Consider the following 20,006-nt stretch of genomic DNA (forward strand, 5'->3'; position numbering starts at 1 on the left):
AATCCCTCTGGAGCTTCCCTTGATTGGGTCCCATGCTGTTCTGTAATCCACCTTTGTCCTGGTGCAGAGGAAGGGCTGGGCGCCACCATCTTCATCTGCCTTCTTTCTTTTTCTGGCTACCTCACCTGAAGCGCCGGTACGGGATCAGTAACTTAGTCTGCGGTAAATGGAAAAAAAAAATTCTCATTGAATAAAATATCCCCTTTATGCAGGTCGGGCATGGGTAGAACGAGCAATCAGAAGACTCTATGCTCCCATTCAGTCAGAAGGGGAGGGGCTTCACTTTTTTGTTTTTTGTTAAACAAAGGGTGTAAAAGAAAAAAAAAGATCATTTTTACTTTATATACAGAGGGTTATCCAACCTTTTATGTAAAGTAAACATTTTTGTGATAGGTCTGCTTTAAACAAAGAGTAAATGAAAAGGTAATTGGGAGACTCCTAACAAAAGCATCAATGCAAATATTAGAAAATGGCAGGAAAATATTGGCATGCAAGCAAAGCAGTGCTTCAGTGAAGCCATAATGCAGTTATAAAAATATTTTAAACCATGGGTCAGTGTATTTACCTCAACTTGCAATGGTTTCAGATACTTGTATTTCCTAAACTGGGAGAAGGCGGCACAAGAATCTGCCCATTCATTGCCAGGGAACATGATGGCAGGGCAGTATGATTAGAGGGGTGAGTTGCAGCCAGTAGTCACTGTCCAGTCACAGGTTGAGGGTACATTGATGAGAGTTGAGGGTACTTTTATGTACATCTGGAGCAGAGAAAAGTCATTGGCTTGACTGTACTCCCTGGCAGGCCTATGTAATGTTCTAGAATGCATGGCAAAAAGTACAAATCCTTTGGCAGGTAAAACAGCTTCTTTAGATGTATTTCAAATTAACTGTTTGCTTTTTGTTCAGCCCTAACATTTTAAAATAATAAAAAGTGAATGATTCATGCACAATATTGTGTTTCCTACAATAAAATCTTGCATAAAGTCAGGTTACAAAAACAAAGGATGGAAAAGGCACTTTTCATCCCAAAATCCAATACCAGCAAATTCAATAAAGTAGCATGACAGTCTGATGTGCTCTTAATGTTGCAGCAATAAGGAAAATTAGCCCTACATTTTGTGTCCTGCAGAGAAGTCATCTATTTATTGGCAAAATAACAAGGACCACCCAAATACAAACCATCCACTTCAATGTTTATTGCGTTCTGTAATGTCTGTGCTGCAGACTTACCTACATGACCAGCTATCCATGTAGCAGATTGTTGCTGCACCTGTCCTGGTGGGGAGTAATCCGGATGATCATGACTATCAATGGAATAAAAATGACTGATAAGAAAAAAAAATAAGAACTGGCTTTGCAGCTGAAAGAAAAAGGTCAAAAAAATAAAAAACAACAAATGTTACTTGTTTAGGTAGATTTAATGGAAAAATCCTTTTAGCTTTGGATAGAGAAGGGACAGAAACTTCCTTTTTTCAATGTGATACTACAGGAATTGTCCCAATAAATCTCCCTAACGGAGACAGCACAATAAATGATCTAATACTTCCCCTTTATATTCTAGACCCATTTTTTTAAATTTGGTTGGGTTCCTCTTTAAAGTAGAACTATAGGTAACAATTGTAATCAGGCAGGTCCTTTATTGCAGGAACATCTGCAATAATATACAGGATTAAAATAATCTTACCTTCTAGATCAGGGGTGGCAAACTCTGGCCCAGGGGCCAAATTGGGCCCCCAATGGCCTTTTTTTTTGTCCCCCAAAGGAATCGTAAATATAAACTGCAGGTGGCTGCTGCTGCATTGAAATTGCGCCGCTACTACAATTCCTGGCATCACTCGCATCTATAGGCCAGCAGGCTCTCTGCCTATGCGTGGCCCTGCATTGGACTGTTTTATAGATGCAAACAATGCCGGGAATTTTAGTAGCGGCACTATTTCAATGAAGAGGGAGTTTCAGCGGCGGGCCACTCATAAGATTTAGCTCCGCAAATAAACTTTTTTTTATGCCTCTTTCTGTATTATAAGCTTGTTCCAGATTAAATGTGAAGCAAAACCTCTTTGTTTCCATATGAAGTGTTTAAATCTAATGAGAAGGAAAAATTTCCTTAATTTTTTCAATAAATTTCAAGGTTGGCCCGCAAACTTGGTCAAAAAGTTTTTTTTGGCCGTCGTGTGTATTTGAGTTTGACATCCCTAACCTACATTGTAAGCTTTGGGGCAGGGTCCTCTCCCCCTCCTGTGTCACTGTCATTTTCTACCCCTATTTAATGTACAGCGCTGCGTAATATGTTGGTGCTAAATAAATCCTGTTGTATTATATCCTGTCTGATTGCAATTTTTGAACTACATTCACATCTCCTCGCTTTATCATGGGTGCTAACATCTTCAACCGTTTCTCTTCTAGGTTCAGGATCTTCTTCCCTCCTGATTGGCCAGGCTGGAATGAGATCAGAGGAAATCATTGATTCCCAGCAGCCAGTTATGGATGCCAGGATACCCAGCATGTACAGCCCAGTCTACATTTAATAGACAACCCTTTTTTTTTTAAAGAAAAAAATGGTTAAAAAAAATGGTTCAGCACCGCCCCCTAATTCTTGATTGCCTAAGTGATCGAGAATTAATGGGAGCGCAATGCCCCCTAGGATACCTACGTCACACATCCTGGGAGGCTCTTGGGTGCTCCTTCTGCACATGCCCAAATATCTCAGGCATGCGCGGGAGCCTTTTTGTCAAAAGAGAAAAAACACTGCCGATTTCACGCATGTGCAGTGAGATCAGCAAATTTTCTTCCAACCTACGCCACCCGATCTCGTGACTGGGTCGGGTGACGTAGGAAGAACCCGGAAGAATAGGCGAAGATGGCAGGGCCTGAAGTGTCGGCATGAAGACAGATGCTGGGACGACGTGGGAACTGATGGAAGACACCTCCGGACCGATCGACTGTGCTGCGGGATTGAAGGTAAGTGAATTTTGAGGGATTTTAGGTTTAGTTCCTCTTAAATTTTATTTGCGGGGAGGGGCATTACTTGTCACTTCTGCAGTAATTTACCTAAATTTGTCAAATTTTCCTAAATTTTGGTTTAGTTAAAGGGAAATAAATCTGCTATACTCCTCTGTCCTTGTTCCGTCCCGGTGCTGCACGTCTTCCGTCTTCTCTTTCTGGTCGCAGTCTTTGTCATTATGGATTGGCCAGGCTGGAATCATGTAACTCCAGCGCTGGTACATGGGAGATCATTGAGTCCCGTAACCGCTAGGGAAGCTGAGATGTGCGGAGTATTCCAACCAATGCCCAGCACATGAACATCTCAGCAATTCTGACAGGTGAAGCAAGCGATCAGATGGGTAAGAAGACTTTTTGGAGAAGGGACCTCACCTGTGGAACTTCCACTTTCAGGGCAGGGCCAGGGCAAGAAGATTTTTCTTCACTTATGGATAATTTTTTCTCACCTCTTGCTCCCAAACATCTCTAAATTGTACTTTTAGGGCAATAGTGGTCCAAAAAGTACATAAAATGCCAACTTTATTTCACATTTGATAAAAACATGTAACTTTAGTTAAAGCATTGATTTATAATAGTGAAGAAACTTTCAACCAATAGGCCCAAGCCTCATTACAAACTCAACGCGTTTCGCAAACACCTTGTTTGCTTCTTCAGGCGTTCATTCGGTGAACATATCCTGTATAATTCCTTCACTAACAGTGCAGTAAAAACACATGGAGGAGGCAGAGGAGGGAACTGTCCAGTCAACAGGGATCAATAAGATAATGTCCAATTTATTATATATCCAAGTTGGAAATAAGGAGGGCCAGAAAAACAAAAAGCCTTTCCCTCTCAGATAGAGATCCCAGATTTCCCCTCACTTCCTGCTTTAGTGACAACTGTCACCATAAATCTCCCCAACGGTGACACATACTGCAATAAGAACTCCAGATGACCTTTCCTATTCTATCCAGATCATCCAAGAAATAAAAATGACATACACTTTATAGTTACTTTCTGTTATGGGGGAGATCCTCTAGGCAGTCCCGTGGTAAACTCCATGCAGTGTCCCCAACTACTGATCTACTTACATGAACACAGATTTCCTTGCTATCATCCCTTTAGCAGTAGTCTATGTTCTGATTTCTTGCCATCCCCCCCCCTGATATTGCATCAGCCCTCCATATGTCACCCCTTCTCTCCTTCCTCATCCACCCAGAACCCCAGTGGCAGCAGCTCCCCTCTCCTCCCCCTATCATGGTGTCTACCTCTCTCCCTCCCCTGAGCCCTGTCTTCTTCCCTCCATCCTCCTGTGTCCCCCTTCCCCCCTCCCCCTGTCCCGGCTCGGAGCTCCCCCAGCCTCACACAGCTCAGAGCCTGTAATTACTTGGCCATGCGGGGAGGGAGCGGGCTGCCCCAGCCGGTGCCGAGGCTTTTCCTGCCGCAGCTGCAGTACAGGGATGTGCTCGTCTGTCCGCCGCCCCCCCGGGCTCACCGTCCTGCTCCTCAGCCTCTGCCTGCACCCAGCCTCTGCCTCTAAGGTAACACGCACCGGCAGCCGAGCGCCTCACCACGTGACCTGTGCGGGGACTCTTCCAGGGCGAGCGGGGTGACTCTGCTACAGACCTATAACTCTCTGTGTGCAGCATTATCAGCTAGGGATATATGTGCCAAATATTTATTATTAGTATTAGATATATTTATATATAGTATTACACATCAGTAGGATGAAGACATATTTATATGTGTGTCTGATGTGTAATATTATTTATTATATAAATATTTATTATTAATATTGCACATGATTGGATATATTTATATATTATACATCAATAGGAAGAAAAATATATTTATATGTGTGTGATGTGTAATATTATTTATTATATAAATATATTTTATTATTATTATTATTATTATTGCACATGATGGAATATATTTCTATATAGTATTACATGTCAATAAGAGGAAAAAATATTTATTTGTGTTATGTGTAATATTTTTTATTATATAAATAATTATTATTATTGCACATGATTGGATATATTTATATACATAGTATTACACATTAGGAAGACATATATATGTGTGTGTATGTAATGTGTAATAATAATAATATTAATAATAATAATAATAATTGTTATTATTATTATTATTAATAATATTATAATTATTATTATTGCACATGATAAGCATTTATTCATCTATCTACCCACCCCACTATCTATCTATCTATCTATCTATCTATCTATCTATCTATCTATCTATCTATCTATCTATCAATGTAGTAGCAGTGAATGGGCATTTAAAGGTAACCTGTCTTGTGCTGTGAATGCCAGCTGCTTGGCCATGTCCTTGATGCCACTGACTTCACATCAACTCACACTTCCTTAGTGAAAACATTGATCTATATATATATATATTGACCTGCAACAAGCAAACAAGGACTTTTTAGATTCGACTTTCCTGATCTATGCACTTGTTCTGCTTCTGTGATTCTCATTATAGAGGATCAGCATCATAACCCACTGATTTATAACATAAACTTAGAGTTCTCTGACTTTACTGATCTGTATATTGTAGAACTCAGAGAATTGGCATTGCAGCCAGGCAATAACATTCATCAATGGCAGTCCCCATACGGGTCTCCTTTAAATAGCCGTGTGTCTGCATGGTTTATGCGTGTCTATAATTACACGTCTGTTTGTATAGCGTTCTCTTTTTATATCCTATGTGTGTGTGGAGCTGTCCGGTCTGTGGCATGCCGCATGTGGTTATCATTTTCTAGATGCATAGGAGACCTGGCACTATAAACATGTATGTCTGCACTGTACAAGTCATGCAATGTAGGATGTTTGTATCAAGCAGCCCAACCTGCACCCTGCTTGTAAAAACACCCTGGGGATAAATGTTGTAGAAAAGCCATCTAGGGGGGCAGATATTTATTTGGATAACGTATACAATGAGCATGTGATGGTCATCAATGTAATCAGATTTATGGGTATTTCCAGAGGGGTTATCTGCACCTAGTAAAGCAAAGACTTTCTCCAACTTTTTAACATGGGGGAACCCTTCAATACCTTTCAGGTCCCAGGGAACCGCTGAGAATGGCTTTTAAATTGCTGGCCAGTGGGAATAATGTCACCCTAAAGCTACGTACACACGTCAGATTTTTATCGCCCGATAATCGGCATCGGCCAATTATCGGGCGAAAATCTGCCGTGTGTACAGTCGGTGTCGTCCATCGTCCGGACGACCGACCTGCCGGATCCACGGACGATGGACGACAGCCGATCGTAATGAAAGAGAAGGGGAGAGCGCGCAGCAGGGTGCCGCTCAGTCGCTCTCCCCCTCCCCTCTCCATAGAGCATGAACGGTGCTGTATGTACAGCACCGTTCATGCATCGTGCACTCCCTTGTCGTTGGAAAGGATCGTGAAAGATCCTTTCCAACGACAAAAATTGGCAGTGTGTACGCAGCTTTACAGACAGCCAAAAAATCAATCCTCCCCATTAAACTGACCTGGGAGGCACAAAATGCTTCTGATTTAAGGACCCATCTAGCAACTTCTGGATGAACCCTGGTTGAAATACGCTGATATAGATTGTGCTGGTTTATATATTTGTGTGCGTGCGTGTTTATCTGTTCATTCTTCCATGTTTTTTGCTTCATCATGGAGATGATCCCTATGCAGGGACAAAGCCTTTCCATACCTGTGGTGCACACAGAGGGAAGACCTCAGATATTTTATAGACTATATTTATTCTTTATAACTATGGGGATTTTTCCAGTTTTGCCCATTATTGAGTACAGTGAGGCTCCTCACTTGAATTCAGACTTGCAATAGAATAAAAACAAACAAAACAACACTCAGCCATCCCCAGTTGGCCCTATTCAACCATTCAACACGGTGTTTGACAACCGCTATATGGTAAAGTTGAGTGAGGTTGCGGTGCAGTTTTTCGTTCAGAGGCGGAAAAGCAACTGGCAACTTGGCTGGAAGAAACTGTCAGATTTCAAGAATCACACCAATGAACTGCAGCTGCAGTATAGAAAGGGAGTAGTTGGGAGCATGGTTCTGTCTTCAGTAGGACTCTGCAGTCAACTTCAAGAATAAAATGGACCTGATGTTGCAAACACTTGACAACTGATTGCTGCTTAAAATGAACGTTCATGCTCCTCTTGGGCACAAATCTAGCATGTGTACAGAGGGCCCTTAATGTTGTTCATCACTGCCTCGTGGTGGATTGATGGCCACAGCACAATAAAGCGTACCTAAACTCAGAAATTTCACTTTATGTAAAAAGGTAGACAACCCTTTTATGTAGAGTAAAAACTCTTTGTTTTTTTTTTTTAGTGCAACACAATTTTTTTTTAAAAAGGGCGCAGCACCACCCCTGAAGCACCCCTGCAGCACCATCCCGGGAGGTTATTGGGTGCAGCCCCATTGTCATAAGGAAAAAAAATTGCCAATCTCACTCACTGCGCAGTGGGATCGGCAAGTTTTTTTCCCAGCTAGATCACCCGATCTCGCCCCTGAGTCAGGTGACAAAGGAACAAGAACCCGGAAGAAGATGGCGCCGCCCTGAAGACAGATGCCGGGACGACGCAGGACCCAAAGGAAGAGTCCTCCGTATGGGTGAGACTGTCCTGTGGGATTGAAGGTAAGTGTATTTTTGTTTATATGGGGGACTTTTTAGTTTAGTTCCTTTTTAATGAAAGATCAAAAAGAAACGATCAATGTATTGTATGCAGGAGGACACAGCGGGTGCCACTTGCTTTCCTCCCCCCTCTCCTTTCCATAGAACATCCTATAACTGGATCAAGGATAGGTGCAGGGGTTTTCCAAAGCAACCAGTTTCCAGTACAAGTTTTATTATAAAAGTACCACCCCTGGCATCAGATACTCTTACCCCGGCCAAATGAACTTGGCTCCTCGTTTCACAACACAACAGGCCAGTGATGTATAATGCCTTGCAGTCTCCTGTTGTAGCAGACAGTTAATGGGACCTTATCCTCAGATGACAACATTCATCTAGTATGAACTCCATGTGCTAATAGGAGTCCTTGGAAAACCGACCCAGCCAGATCATTACATGAGCGACTGGCCCGAGGGCAGAAAGTTTCCCCATCTCAGGTTCTATATGATTGGGCCACATCGTAAAACATTCTCAGAATTTTTAGATTCTCGCCTGATGTGCCGAATCATGGAGGAATTTGCAAATTCAGTGGTTTCAGAATCGTGAGACCTCAGGTTACCCTTAGTAAAGAAGTCACATGTTTTTTTGTTTTTTTTCCTAAAGCCCCTATGTAGCTCAAGACCACTGTGCCATAGGATTCAACACAGGTTAACACTCTCTGTTCAGCTTTGGATATAAAGGATTTATCCAGATTTTTTTGGAAAGGAATCGCAGATTGAACACTTTGGTTGTGGACGGTTTGTTTCATCTGTCAACATTTACAAAGCATCTTTCTTCATTTCCCTCATCCCCCCATTTATCACTTCACACCATCTTCCTAATCCTTTCCTTCTGCTCTTGCCCCTCCAGCAGTGAAGGGGTGGAACATCTTAACTGCTGGCGTCCCTTTTAAGTAGGAGATCAAACACTTTAGCTAGAAGAGAGGTTTACAGCTTCTAACACCACCAGGCCTGGGGGTAGTGTAGAAGAAAGAAGGGGGAAGACAAATGACCTGCACTCACACAATTCCTCCCGAGGATCAATCTGATATTTCAAGTTTTTTACTTTCTGGGATGTTGTATCTACCCTGATGTTGGACTTCTGTAGCTGTGTTTAGATTCCTTGCATGGCTTATGGATTTAGTGTTTCCTTCATCTCTAGCATTACTAGGAGCTGCAAAATTAAAGGAGACTACTTAAACTAACACTTCAATCATTGTGGTAAATAATGCATGTTATAGCAAGAGAGGCCTAACTATGAAAAGTTCACTTTTCCTCACAATTTTCTCAATTTATCATAATTCAACACTACATCATTTAATAAAGGGTTTCAACTATAAACTTCACATATACAAAACAGGACACAGGAAATAAATGATGGCCTTGTCAGGGTAAGTACACACATGCAATAATTGATCCTAACGACATAGGACTGCACAATGCATGAGTGAGCGCTGTACATACAGAACCGTTCTGCTGTACGGAGATGGGAGAGAATGTCGGAGCGGCACCCGGCTGCACTCTCTCCCCATCACTTTAATTACGATTGTTTGTCTTCCGTGGATCCGCCAGGACCCTCCTCGGAATGACGGACAAGGAGCGCTGTACACACATCAGATTCTCGTCTGAAATCAGCCCCAAGGCAATTATTAGAAGAGAATCATCTGACGTTTGTACGTAGCCATAGTCTGGGTAACATAAAAACACACGTTTGTATCACTGTATGGTAACGTGTCAATGCCTTTTCTGTTAGATTGAAACACAACTGGACTTTCCATTTAAATCAGATCAGTAATTTTTTTTTGTTCAACTTATTTGTACAGGAGCCACAGTGTGAGAAGAAAGGCCTGTGCTCTCCTAGCAGCTGCAGAGTGGGAGCTTAGTTCTTGTAGGGAAGAAGTGATCTCTCTGTAGAGGTACAATTTGCTTCCAGTTTGGAGTCAGAGTTCTCCAATTGAGAGGAAGAAGGAGCTTTAGACTTAGACTGATTGGATTGTGCTGGGCTCCTGCAGAAGGGCCACTGCTTCCCTTCCTTTTTTATGTTAGCTGCTTTTGTAAGAAAATTATCTATTAGACATTAGGCCTTTTGATTTAATGTTCCTAGGATGTTGATGTAAACTAAATGGTTAATTCAGCTTTAATGATTAGTGCCTTTAAAATACTTTATTAAAAAAAAAAGCAGAAAGAACTTAATTTGCTAAAGAATGTACAGTATCTGTCTTTTCTAGGAGTCCTCTTCCCCGTGGGAGCTTTAAAGATTTATCTTGTGGCCCCTAGGTTAATACAGAACACAGTTAGGGGCTAGTGGAAGGAACAACAATGAGCTACAGAGAAGCAGGCACCCAAAACACCCCAACTTATCTGTCCTGGATAAAGTATCATACTGCCTGTGAGCCATCGGATCATGGATGGCTGAGAGTTACCTGAAGCTCAACCGCAATAAAACTGAATTTATTGTCTTCCTCACTAACCTTCACCCTCCCACCCCACTGAAATTACTCTTGAACTACCTACACATACAAGATCAGTATGCTCTGGATTTGTTTAAGCTAGGTGGGAAGGAGCTTTAGGCGGATGGTATTTTCAGTAACCACTCAAAAATAGCAGAGTGGTTAGTGAAATTGCCGGGCGGTGTGCCCTGCTAAAAGGGACTGGGGAGAACACTGTAGATAAACGTCACACAACACAAACAATTGTGATCATATTGGGCATAAATCAAGCGTGTGTGCAGTTGTCCCCTGATGTTGTCTAGTTGTGGCTTATCACTAAATGACTGAGCAAGGATGACTATTAATATTATCATTATTATTGATATTATTATTAAAGACCATTATCATTTCCATCCCACTCCACGCTCGATGGAACTTAACAGCGCTTCGTGTACAGCGATCTGTCTACTGTTACTGGAAACTAACACAAAAGATTGTTTTCAGTGGCTGAAATGTAATTTCGGTGCAAAGCGTAACTGAATAACACAACCATTTGCAGGCATGCTTTCTTGGTGTCACCCTTGACTCTGCAGTGTTCTTAACTCTCCACATCCTGAGGATAAAGAATTTCTAAGAATAGGTTGTTCCTACAATCAGTGTGGTAGACATTAGTAGGTTAGTAATGTGGTCACTAGAGTAATTCAGAAAGGAATTGTGTAGCAGGTCAGATAGAGGATGATAGAAACCCAAAGCTCTGAGCAATGGCTAAGCACTATAAAAGTAAGAATTCCAGAGAACTTGTCACTTCAGTTTATAAAATGCCGCTCCAAAAATCTGCTGCCAATCCAAAAGCACCCTCTTCTAATGTCCAAGTGACTGACATTTGGGGAGTATTGATCTTGTTGGTTCCTCCTGGGGATCTTCACATCTTAACTGGGTCCTGTAGTGATTTGGTGGTTGGTAGAAGTACAGCAGGGAATCATGGAGTTTGACATAAAAAGCTTCATAAAGTCAGCAGTGGGTTGCTCCTAAACAGAATGGAGATTGTAATTCAACAAGATAGGTTAATGTTTTTTTTTTATGCTGTCACTGTAAAATTGGTTTTCTGATACCTGGATATAGAGAATACGTGCAATGATAGTGATCAGTATATAAAGTTTTTTTTACATTTCACATGTTTGGTTCTACTTAATGGCTTTTTTAACTATAAGACATTTACACATTCTGGTAGTAACATACCTATGTTGGTTTGGTTGCACGAGGAGTTTCTTCTGAGTTGCTTTTTGCAGTCCCATCATCTTGTATGGGGAGGAAACACAGTTCAGACACGGCAAGACTCATTTATTAAAGCTCTCCAAGAGGGGAGAATATAGAATATTATGGGAGAACCTGGGTTATCCACCAAACCTGGAATTGATTTCTTAAAAATCATTTGCTATTAGTTAGTAAATATTTTCAATCCTGGACAAGCTTGCCTTATCACCCAGGTTCTCCCATCATAGTCTATTTTCTAATAGACTAATAAATCAGGCCCAATGTATACCTATATACGCATGCCTTTATTTTGCCACTAAGGTGTTGTGCTGTTTGCTGAGGCTCTCTGTTCTTGTCAGGACAGCAGTGAGGTGTTTGATGAAGATGTGACTGAGTGGTGGGGTGAATGGAGCTCCTGGTCTACCTGTTCTCGAACCTGTGGAGGGGGAGTGATGTCTCGCGAAAGACATTGCTTACGCCAGAGGTAAGTGTCTTGGGGTCTGCACTGTTCATGTCCTATGTTTTTTCATTTGCAAACCTCAAGTATTTCATTTCTATAAATATTTATTAACGTATAACAAGAATAAATGGAAAAGTCTTTTTAGGACAATGCGAATAACGAGTAACAATAACACATCTGTCCTTAGAAGTTGGCTGGTGGAAATAAGAGCGTAAAATTCCTCTTTTGCCAAACCTCCAGTACCTAAATTGGACCTAAAATTAAAGAAAAAGTCACCGGGTGGTGAAGATGTTTGCAAGAAAAGACATGCAAAGTCTTTTTGTCAAAAACCTTCTTCCTACTCTCTAGTGCCTTTTTGTTTTTTTCTGATTATAGCAAAGCACTCCCACACCAATGAGTAAATAAATAAGCTGGTTTTGGTGCTAAAGTCAAGTTAGCACAGTTTGGGGCATGGTCGTGTCTGCTATGAGATGTTTTACAATTACAAATCTGTACTCGCTATAAGTACACTATGAGCCATATTTATAAAACAGTTACTGTGATAATCACCAAACATTCACAGTAGGTAAAATTCCTGGTGCAAGTGTTTTAAATGATAGTGATTGATTCACTACCAATAAATATTTGGTGAAAGTCACTTTAAATTAGTTATCAATACGCCCCTATATGTTGCTTAAAAAAACTGTAATTTTCTTGCTTGATTTGAGTGTCTTATCTTTTACAGACTCCAAACAGTTCTGGGAATAGATAACACTGTGTGCAGAGGGCAGTCAAAGCAATTCCAGCTGTGTCAGAAGCAGGTAACTCTGATTTATACATAGAATCATGCTGCAATTAAAAAGAATGCTGAGTGAGGGATGACATCTGACCTGGTGAATTATTGTAAGGTCTTGTAACATGTGCGGAAAAACAGATTTTTAGATTTGAATAGATTGGGGGGGAAGGAGGAATTTTTGATTTTCACTTTTTTCATATTTTGTTACATATCAGTGCTGCTGATCTTTTTGCAGCCACTTCTTGACATGTGTGACATTCAGATGGGATTGCTGATGGTGCTGCTATGTCTCTGTGGTCTCATATTATCCATCAGAAACCCTTGTGACAAAGCAGTTATTAAACAGGTGTTGTCAGTTTATAACGAGAAGTGCCAGAACAAATATCTTCATGGCATGATTGCAAAGTACTTTTTTTATTTAACTTATATTTAGGATTAAAAAAATATTGCAGCAGGCAATCCTTAAATAACCCTACCTGCCTTCTGTGCACACCTGTCCTCGCTCTGGCAAGGGCTCCTAAATCTTCACCCAATCATTTCCCTGAAGTCCGGTCTTTGGCTGTCTTGATTGGCTGGGAGGACTTAACTCATGTAAAGGCCTGCGGGAATTCATTAAGTCCCGGAAGCTTGGATGCTTCGGGTATGCCATCTCTTTGAAGACTCCCTGATCACTCATTTTAAAAGCGGAACATAAAGGCGGATATAGGATTTTTGGTGGTTGGGTTTGCACATTGAATATTCCTCAACACAAACAACAGATACCTGGATACTTTTCCTAGAAAGAGAAATATAATTATCTTGTGTTTATTAAACCACAATTGAACTCGAGCCAAGAATTTTACCTGATTGCCTGGGGAGGTGAAGAGAGGTTTCCCTGTAGAACAGGAACTTCGGGTAAACAGTTGAAATATGGGTATAATTATTGTTTCCACTGGCACAGGATTTGTAATCAGCCAGGTACTTTACACATTGGTGTCATTCTGCAACTATTAGGTGACATAAAGGGCTGACAAATGTTGGAAGTGCTTGTTGCCACAAGTAGGAATTTTCCAGCATGCCAGAAAATCTGTGTGAACAGATTTTTATTGTTTCCTTGCATTAGAGAAAAGGGGAAAATCTCTTGATTTGTATATAAATCACACTTACATGTCAGCTGAGCTCCAGCCAAATATAAATGAATGATGCTTTGTATTTATTAATACATCATTATACATTTTTAAATGTAACAAAAGTAAGTTTCTAAATGTAACTCTGCATCACCCCCAGGTTAATATAACAGAGCTCAGGCTGGGAGAGAGAAGCAGGGCTAGGATCTAGTCAGGTGTGCTTATAAGGAATACACTGGGCTGATTTATTAAAGAATGTTAGCTATTCACTTACTAAGGTCAATTATTACCTTGCATGGGTCATTCACCTAACTGGAACTAAATAATAAAAAAAAAATCATACTCACCTGCCTTACTTGCACAGAGCCCCCGATTTCTCCCACGTCGTCCTGTAATCCAACTGCGTCTTGACGCAAAGGGAGAGCCAGATGCCGCCATCTTCTGACTGCGTCTACTGATCTCGCACTGTGCAGGCACGAGATCAGGTGATGTAGCCTGCTATAAATGGGAAAAAAGAGAGCTGATCTCACTGTGCATGAGTGACATTGGAATTTTTTCCCCATTACAGGAAAAAAGTTTTTCCGTGCATTTTACGCATGCTCAGAAGGAGCAGCCAGAAGTCTCTTGGGATGCATGACTTGGGTATAACAGGAGGCTCTGCGCTCCCATTCTGTCTTTACCGCTGTGGTGGAGGAAGGGGCTTTACCCTTTAAATTTAAAAAAACATTTTAAAAAAATCAACTTTGCAAGGAATATCTAATCATGTGCTAGGAAATAAAAAGCAGAATTTTTGCTTTCCAGTGACTGGATGGAATATCTCCTGCAAAAAGATAACTCGCTTTGCTATGTGAACAGCCTAAATTCTCTTAGCAAATCAACCCAACTAGGAGTAAAGCTATGTACACAAATCAGAAGATTTCCGAGAAGAGCACAACCGTGTGCATCGGACGAGAATCTGATATGTGTAGAGCGATTGCCTGACATCATTCTTGGATCTATGAAGAGGAATCAATGAACGACCGATAGGGAACAACCACTATATAAGTCACTGTGCCACTCGCTTTTTCCCCCTTCCCCTCTCCATAGAACAGAACCGTGCTGTGTGTACTTTGCTTTTTTGTTCATCTGTCACTCTTTGTCGCTGGAAAGTTTCACCAAAGATCAGTTCTGGCGACAAAAATTGCATGTGTGTATGCACCCTAAGGGACTATTATATTTGTTTTAGGTGAAAATCTAGCATGTGTACAACATTATTTTTATGGACAGTAATTCAGCGTATAGCCTTTCAGTTATCATATGCAGTTGCATTAAATTATAAAAAAGGATAAACAGCCATTCAACAGAACTGCACCATATGCTTTGTTAGATCTGCTTCTGCATTGAAAAATGTCCAAATCATTCCACCTGGATCAAAGTCATCCAAGGTATAAGATGTTGGGACAGATTTAGGAGCAGCGAGCTACCTGGCTGAAACGTGTCTGAAGCACAACTTTTGGGAAAAAACTTTTCTTTAGCCAGAACTCCCCTTTAGATGTTTGCAATGTGTTACCAGTATAATCATCATGTATGGTATATTTGTTTTATGACCTGTTCAACCCACGCAAAACTATACATAGCTCAGTCTGCATTCCTCTTCAACCTAAACACAATTATTTGTGTTTCCAGATATTATATGTTAGTGGATAAATGGGATTACGTCTGTTCTACAACACAAAACATCTACCTGCATACACACAAATAAATAAACATTGTTTGTTACTTTGCAAAGAGGTAGCTAAAGTAATTGGCGGTTGTTTTCTTTTAAAAGAACAGTACAATAAATAGGCTGATTTAATGTGAATGGCTACTCTATATGCTTAGTACATAACTCCACAAACCCCGGTGTACAGGCCTGTAATTATCCACACATTGCCCTGTAATTACTTCCATGTTAACATGTAATTACCCACATATAATCCTGTCCAACCCATATATCATCTTCAGGACACTGAATATCCATGGCTAACTCATTCACAGTCATAAGGTTTGGTACAGAATATGAATGGATTTTAAAGAGGGAAATTTACAACTTTAGTTTGATCCTTTATCTGACCGAAGGATGTTTGTAATAGCCCTGAATAGGAAGGGGCCCTTACTTAATGAATTTTCTTTACCTTCCACTGCCCTTTCTTTCAGGTAAATAATATTAAGCTTGATTGGCTAAAAATATCATTTTATCAGTATGGAGGAGCTGCTGTGCCAGATTTTACCTGCAACTGGCACTTCCGGTGATATGTGTGCTGCCGGTATTGGTTAAGTAAATGAACTACAAAAAAGAGAAGGCATACAATTCTTTAGTACATCTCAAAAACAAGAGAGTTTTTAAGCTCTAGAATGTCTAGATTTGTCTTTTAACATTTAGTACACAAGACAATAACAATCTTAGATATTTCCAGTGTCTGTAAATGGTCCAGTAACACCCATGGTAAAATCAGGGGCTGAACTACCTTAGCAGCATAGGTTGCTGGTTCTGCTATTTAGCACCCCCCTAATGAAAAAATGCTGGTGCATATTCTACTTCTAGGCTGGCCACAGCTACACCCAATAATAAATGCTTGTACGATCCAAAACTCTATCGGATGTGAATAGGCACTTGGCTTCCTCCCCTTACATTACATAGGTGCTGGTTCTGGTTCTGAGATGGTGTCGGTGCTGGGACTACAGGTTGTAATGGCTTATGGAAGATGATGTAGAGAACAGATACATGGACATGTAGCCTACAGGGAAGTAATGGGAAGGGGAGATGTCTGCATAACCTAGGGTTGGGCTTTAATAGTAGCATAGAAATGACCTAAGCATCATTAACAGTGGTCGTATGAATCTATGTGAGAAGGTCTCTTCATATAATTATTGATGATCTGTTTTCTCTTGTTACAGTTTTGTCCTGCTGGCTCTGCAAGTTTTAAACAATATCAGTGTTCAGCTTTTAATGCTAAGGCATTTGGGAAAATGTATCATCGCTGGGTACCTCTATATCCAGGTCAGTTACTGTGATGTACTATGAGAATTTTAAAAAATGCTTTAATTACACTTGCTTTTTTATAAACTTGTTTGTTAGATTATTTTGCACTATGCACGATTGAGCTTACACCAATAGGAAAAATAAAACTGTGGCTAATAGGAGATTATAGCGAGAGTTAATGATGGGTAAGTGAGTGTGAAAAGGTGGATTTTTGTGTGGAAAGAGGTTATGAGTAAGGAAGTCAGTAACAGGTTATAATATTTAAGGTATTTAAACAATGTTATGCACTGTTTTAGAGATCGGGAGAAGCTTTATCCAGGTTCCTGTTAGCTATCCTTAATGAGTTATTGGAGTAAACTTTATTCTGGACAAGTTGGGGGTGAGCAGGGTGATTTGGAGGTCATTGGGTGTAACACTGTAAGAGCCAAATCAGTTGTGCTTGAAGGTCAAAATCCAGATTGAGGACGATCGAGTAGTGAGGTGAAGTCAAGAAATTCTTCTGTGTGTTAACAAGATTAGTTAGTTTGGATGTATAAAAGCATTAAAAAGGGGTTTTAACCATCATCTGGTCAGATCCAAAGTGTAAGAATTGTTTTTACACTATCTAAATTAATTAATTATTGCGACAGACAGAAAATAGATATTTTATTTGTAGTTGGTGTGCGGTAGGTAGTGTCCCCTTCATGCATCTTATCTCCTAGAAATCTCAGCAGCAAATTGTTGATTCAGCTTGAGGTTTCTGGTATTACAGCTCATCGTTTTGTATTCGTATTCCTTCTTTTGTATTCTCCATTATCATAAATTATAAACAAAAAAAAATCTAACAGGTGTCTCCCCCTCCTTATAATATCTGTAGTTATTGTTCAAGATTAGAAAACAAGTATAAATATTTTGGCATCTAAATGATTGAGAGATATTAGAATCTTCCGCCTGTCTTAACCGATTTCATTTTTTGTCTTTGTCTTTCTATTAGATGATTACACCAGTATTTCTAGCAAGCCGTGTGATCTGCAGTGCACTAGCATCACTAGGGAGCGGCAACTTTTAGTACCAGCCCACGATGGAACAAGCTGCCGTGATAGGACATTTCAGGGAGTTTGTATCAGCGGCAAATGTGAGGTACCGCTGAGGCTGTGGACATCATGTATATTTTATTTTATTGGGGGGTTCCTCATTTTACATTTCTTAAAAATGTGGAAAGGGTATGTTGTCATTACACCTGTAAACATTCTGGAGTATTTATTTCTGTCTGGTTTTCATTGAAAATCCTTTTCTCAATGGTAACCAAGAAGTTTGACTGACACCTGAACTCTTATCATAGGTGCAAATGCATCTATCTCACCGGTTGTAGCTTCTGTACAATATATTTCTGTACATGGCTGGCCAAATGTGGCCAAGATGTAACAATTACTCCACAGTGTCCTACTGAAATTTTATTTAGCTGGGTGGGAAGAAAATTTAGGTGGGTGGTAGCCCCTTTGTTGTGACCCAGCTTATCCGTCCACCCATAAAACAAGCGGGTGGTTACTGAAAAGTGCCGGGTGGTGCGCCCGGCTAAAAGAGGCTGGGGAGAACCCTGACCTTAGTTTAAAGTATTGGGCTTGATTTACTTTAGGCTTTTACATAGCAAAGTGAATATCACCTCAAAAGTTTTTTTTAATCATATTAGTGAGAGTAGTGAAAACTTACAAATACATTGTAAATACATTGCAAAGAATACCCACTTTAGTGGAAGGAAATGTAAAAAAAACATGATTTTTGCTTGCACACCTTTGGATGGTTGTTTAGCATTGCTGGAAATGGCCTTACAAGGTATTATTTTACTTTGCTTAGTTAAAAGCTTATATTTGTTTAGTAAATCGAGGCTGTTGCCCAATGTTGTTTGTCATTTTTAATTAGAATTTGTACACAGGTTTGCTCTAGAAAATGTGCTAAAGTGTTTTTCTAAATGCAGTAATGGTACAAAATAGGTAGTGATAGCTTTCTGCAATGGTTCTTTGACTTTAATTATTAGTCAACTAATACAAAGTGGCTTAGTGGCAGCGTATAGCTAATTGGACTCTGTGACTTCCCAAGGTAGGCTTTTTTTCTTAAGTCAGTTGACTTGTCTTCTATGATCCCAAGGTGCAGAGCAGCTTCCTTTTTTATACTCATCTTATAGGGGCCAAGGGACATGAGAGGTGCTTTGTGTTTACTATTAACACTTCTATGTATTTTTGGTTGCCTTTATGATGTTTCTGAATATTGTGACAATCCAACCATTTGTGGACACAGTAGGGAGAATTTCATTTCTTTAGAAAGTTTTTCACTGTTTGCTGGTCAAGATGACATGGCAGAAAGTGAAATTAGAGGTCAAAAATAGTGTTATAGACAGCAATACCTTACAGATGTTCTGAGCCCTCCATTCTTTATCCAGTCAATATCACATCAATGTTGCTAATTATGGTTGTTCTAGTTTCATTTTTTATGTTGATTCTTTACAAACTCAATAAATGTCCCAGTTTCCATGTGCTTCTGTATTTTCAGCCGGTTGGATGTGATGGTAAGCTCTATTCATCCAGGTCACTGGATAGATGTGGTGTTTGCGGTGGGGATGGAAGTACATGTTACAGGGTCTCAGGAAGCTTCAGAAAATCAGTATTGGGTAAGTTGCCTAACTACTTAAAGTGTATCGGTCAACATGTGATAATGCATGTAAGTATGGTGTGACTGGCAAAAAAGTATTTTATATTGGATTTTATATTTATTTCAGCATTCATGTTTTGTGGAAGCTTTTCTGTCTTTATACTGAGCAACATCCAGTTTTTGAAACAGTTATCTTCCTCTTTCCCACCCCAAAAACTATTGGTTATAGGTGTATGCCCATGCACCAAAACCCCCCATGTCAGTTACAATGGTATCCTAAAGGTCCACAAGGCTGGAAATGGCCCAAATGAGGTCATTTACAGTCAATGGCGTTGAAAGCTTTATCAGTAATCACCAATCTATGAACAAAAAATGCAATGAAACAGCAGCATGTGTGGATATCTTCCTATACAGTTTCCTGTAAAGTTAGTAGAGGCAGTGAAACACATATAAATGTTTACAGCTGAAAAACCAAAAATGTTATTTTTGCCTAGTAATCCTGTAAAATACCAAATTTCCATGATAGCTATTCAATATATATATGGAAAGAGCCACTGTTGTCCCCCAAGCTAAACTTTAAGCAGCACTTTTTTTCATCATTACAAAATACCTATATATAATAAAGAATACCTACAGAAACCATTGGTTTGTTCTTTTAGTGCATCTCATGGGAACTGACAAGGACAGTGAATTTCTAACAAGT

The 20,006-nt window shown here is 40.1% G+C and overlaps 1 protein-coding gene across 1 annotated transcript in view; it reads left to right on the forward strand.

Moving 5' to 3' along the window:
* Positions 1-4,209: 4,209 nt before the first annotated feature.
* LOC140336600 (ADAMTS-like protein 2) overlaps positions 4,210-20,006 on the forward strand; it is a 39,137-nt gene continuing 23,340 nt past the window's right edge. The window contains exons 1-6 of the mRNA XM_072419820.1: positions 4,210-4,519; positions 11,696-11,820; positions 12,521-12,596; positions 16,594-16,696; positions 17,652-17,797; positions 19,205-19,322. Of these exons, the coding sequence (XP_072275921.1) occupies positions 4,439-4,519; positions 11,696-11,820; positions 12,521-12,596; positions 16,594-16,696; positions 17,652-17,797; positions 19,205-19,322 (649 nt within the window). The 5' untranslated portion in view covers positions 4,210-4,438. The remainder of the gene's footprint in view (positions 4,520-11,695; positions 11,821-12,520; positions 12,597-16,593; positions 16,697-17,651; positions 17,798-19,204; positions 19,323-20,006) is intronic.

Source organism: Pyxicephalus adspersus, chromosome 8, assembly GCF_032062135.1.
Source record: "Pyxicephalus adspersus chromosome 8, UCB_Pads_2.0, whole genome shotgun sequence".
Lineage (NCBI taxonomy): Eukaryota > Metazoa > Chordata > Amphibia > Anura > Pyxicephalidae > Pyxicephalus > Pyxicephalus adspersus.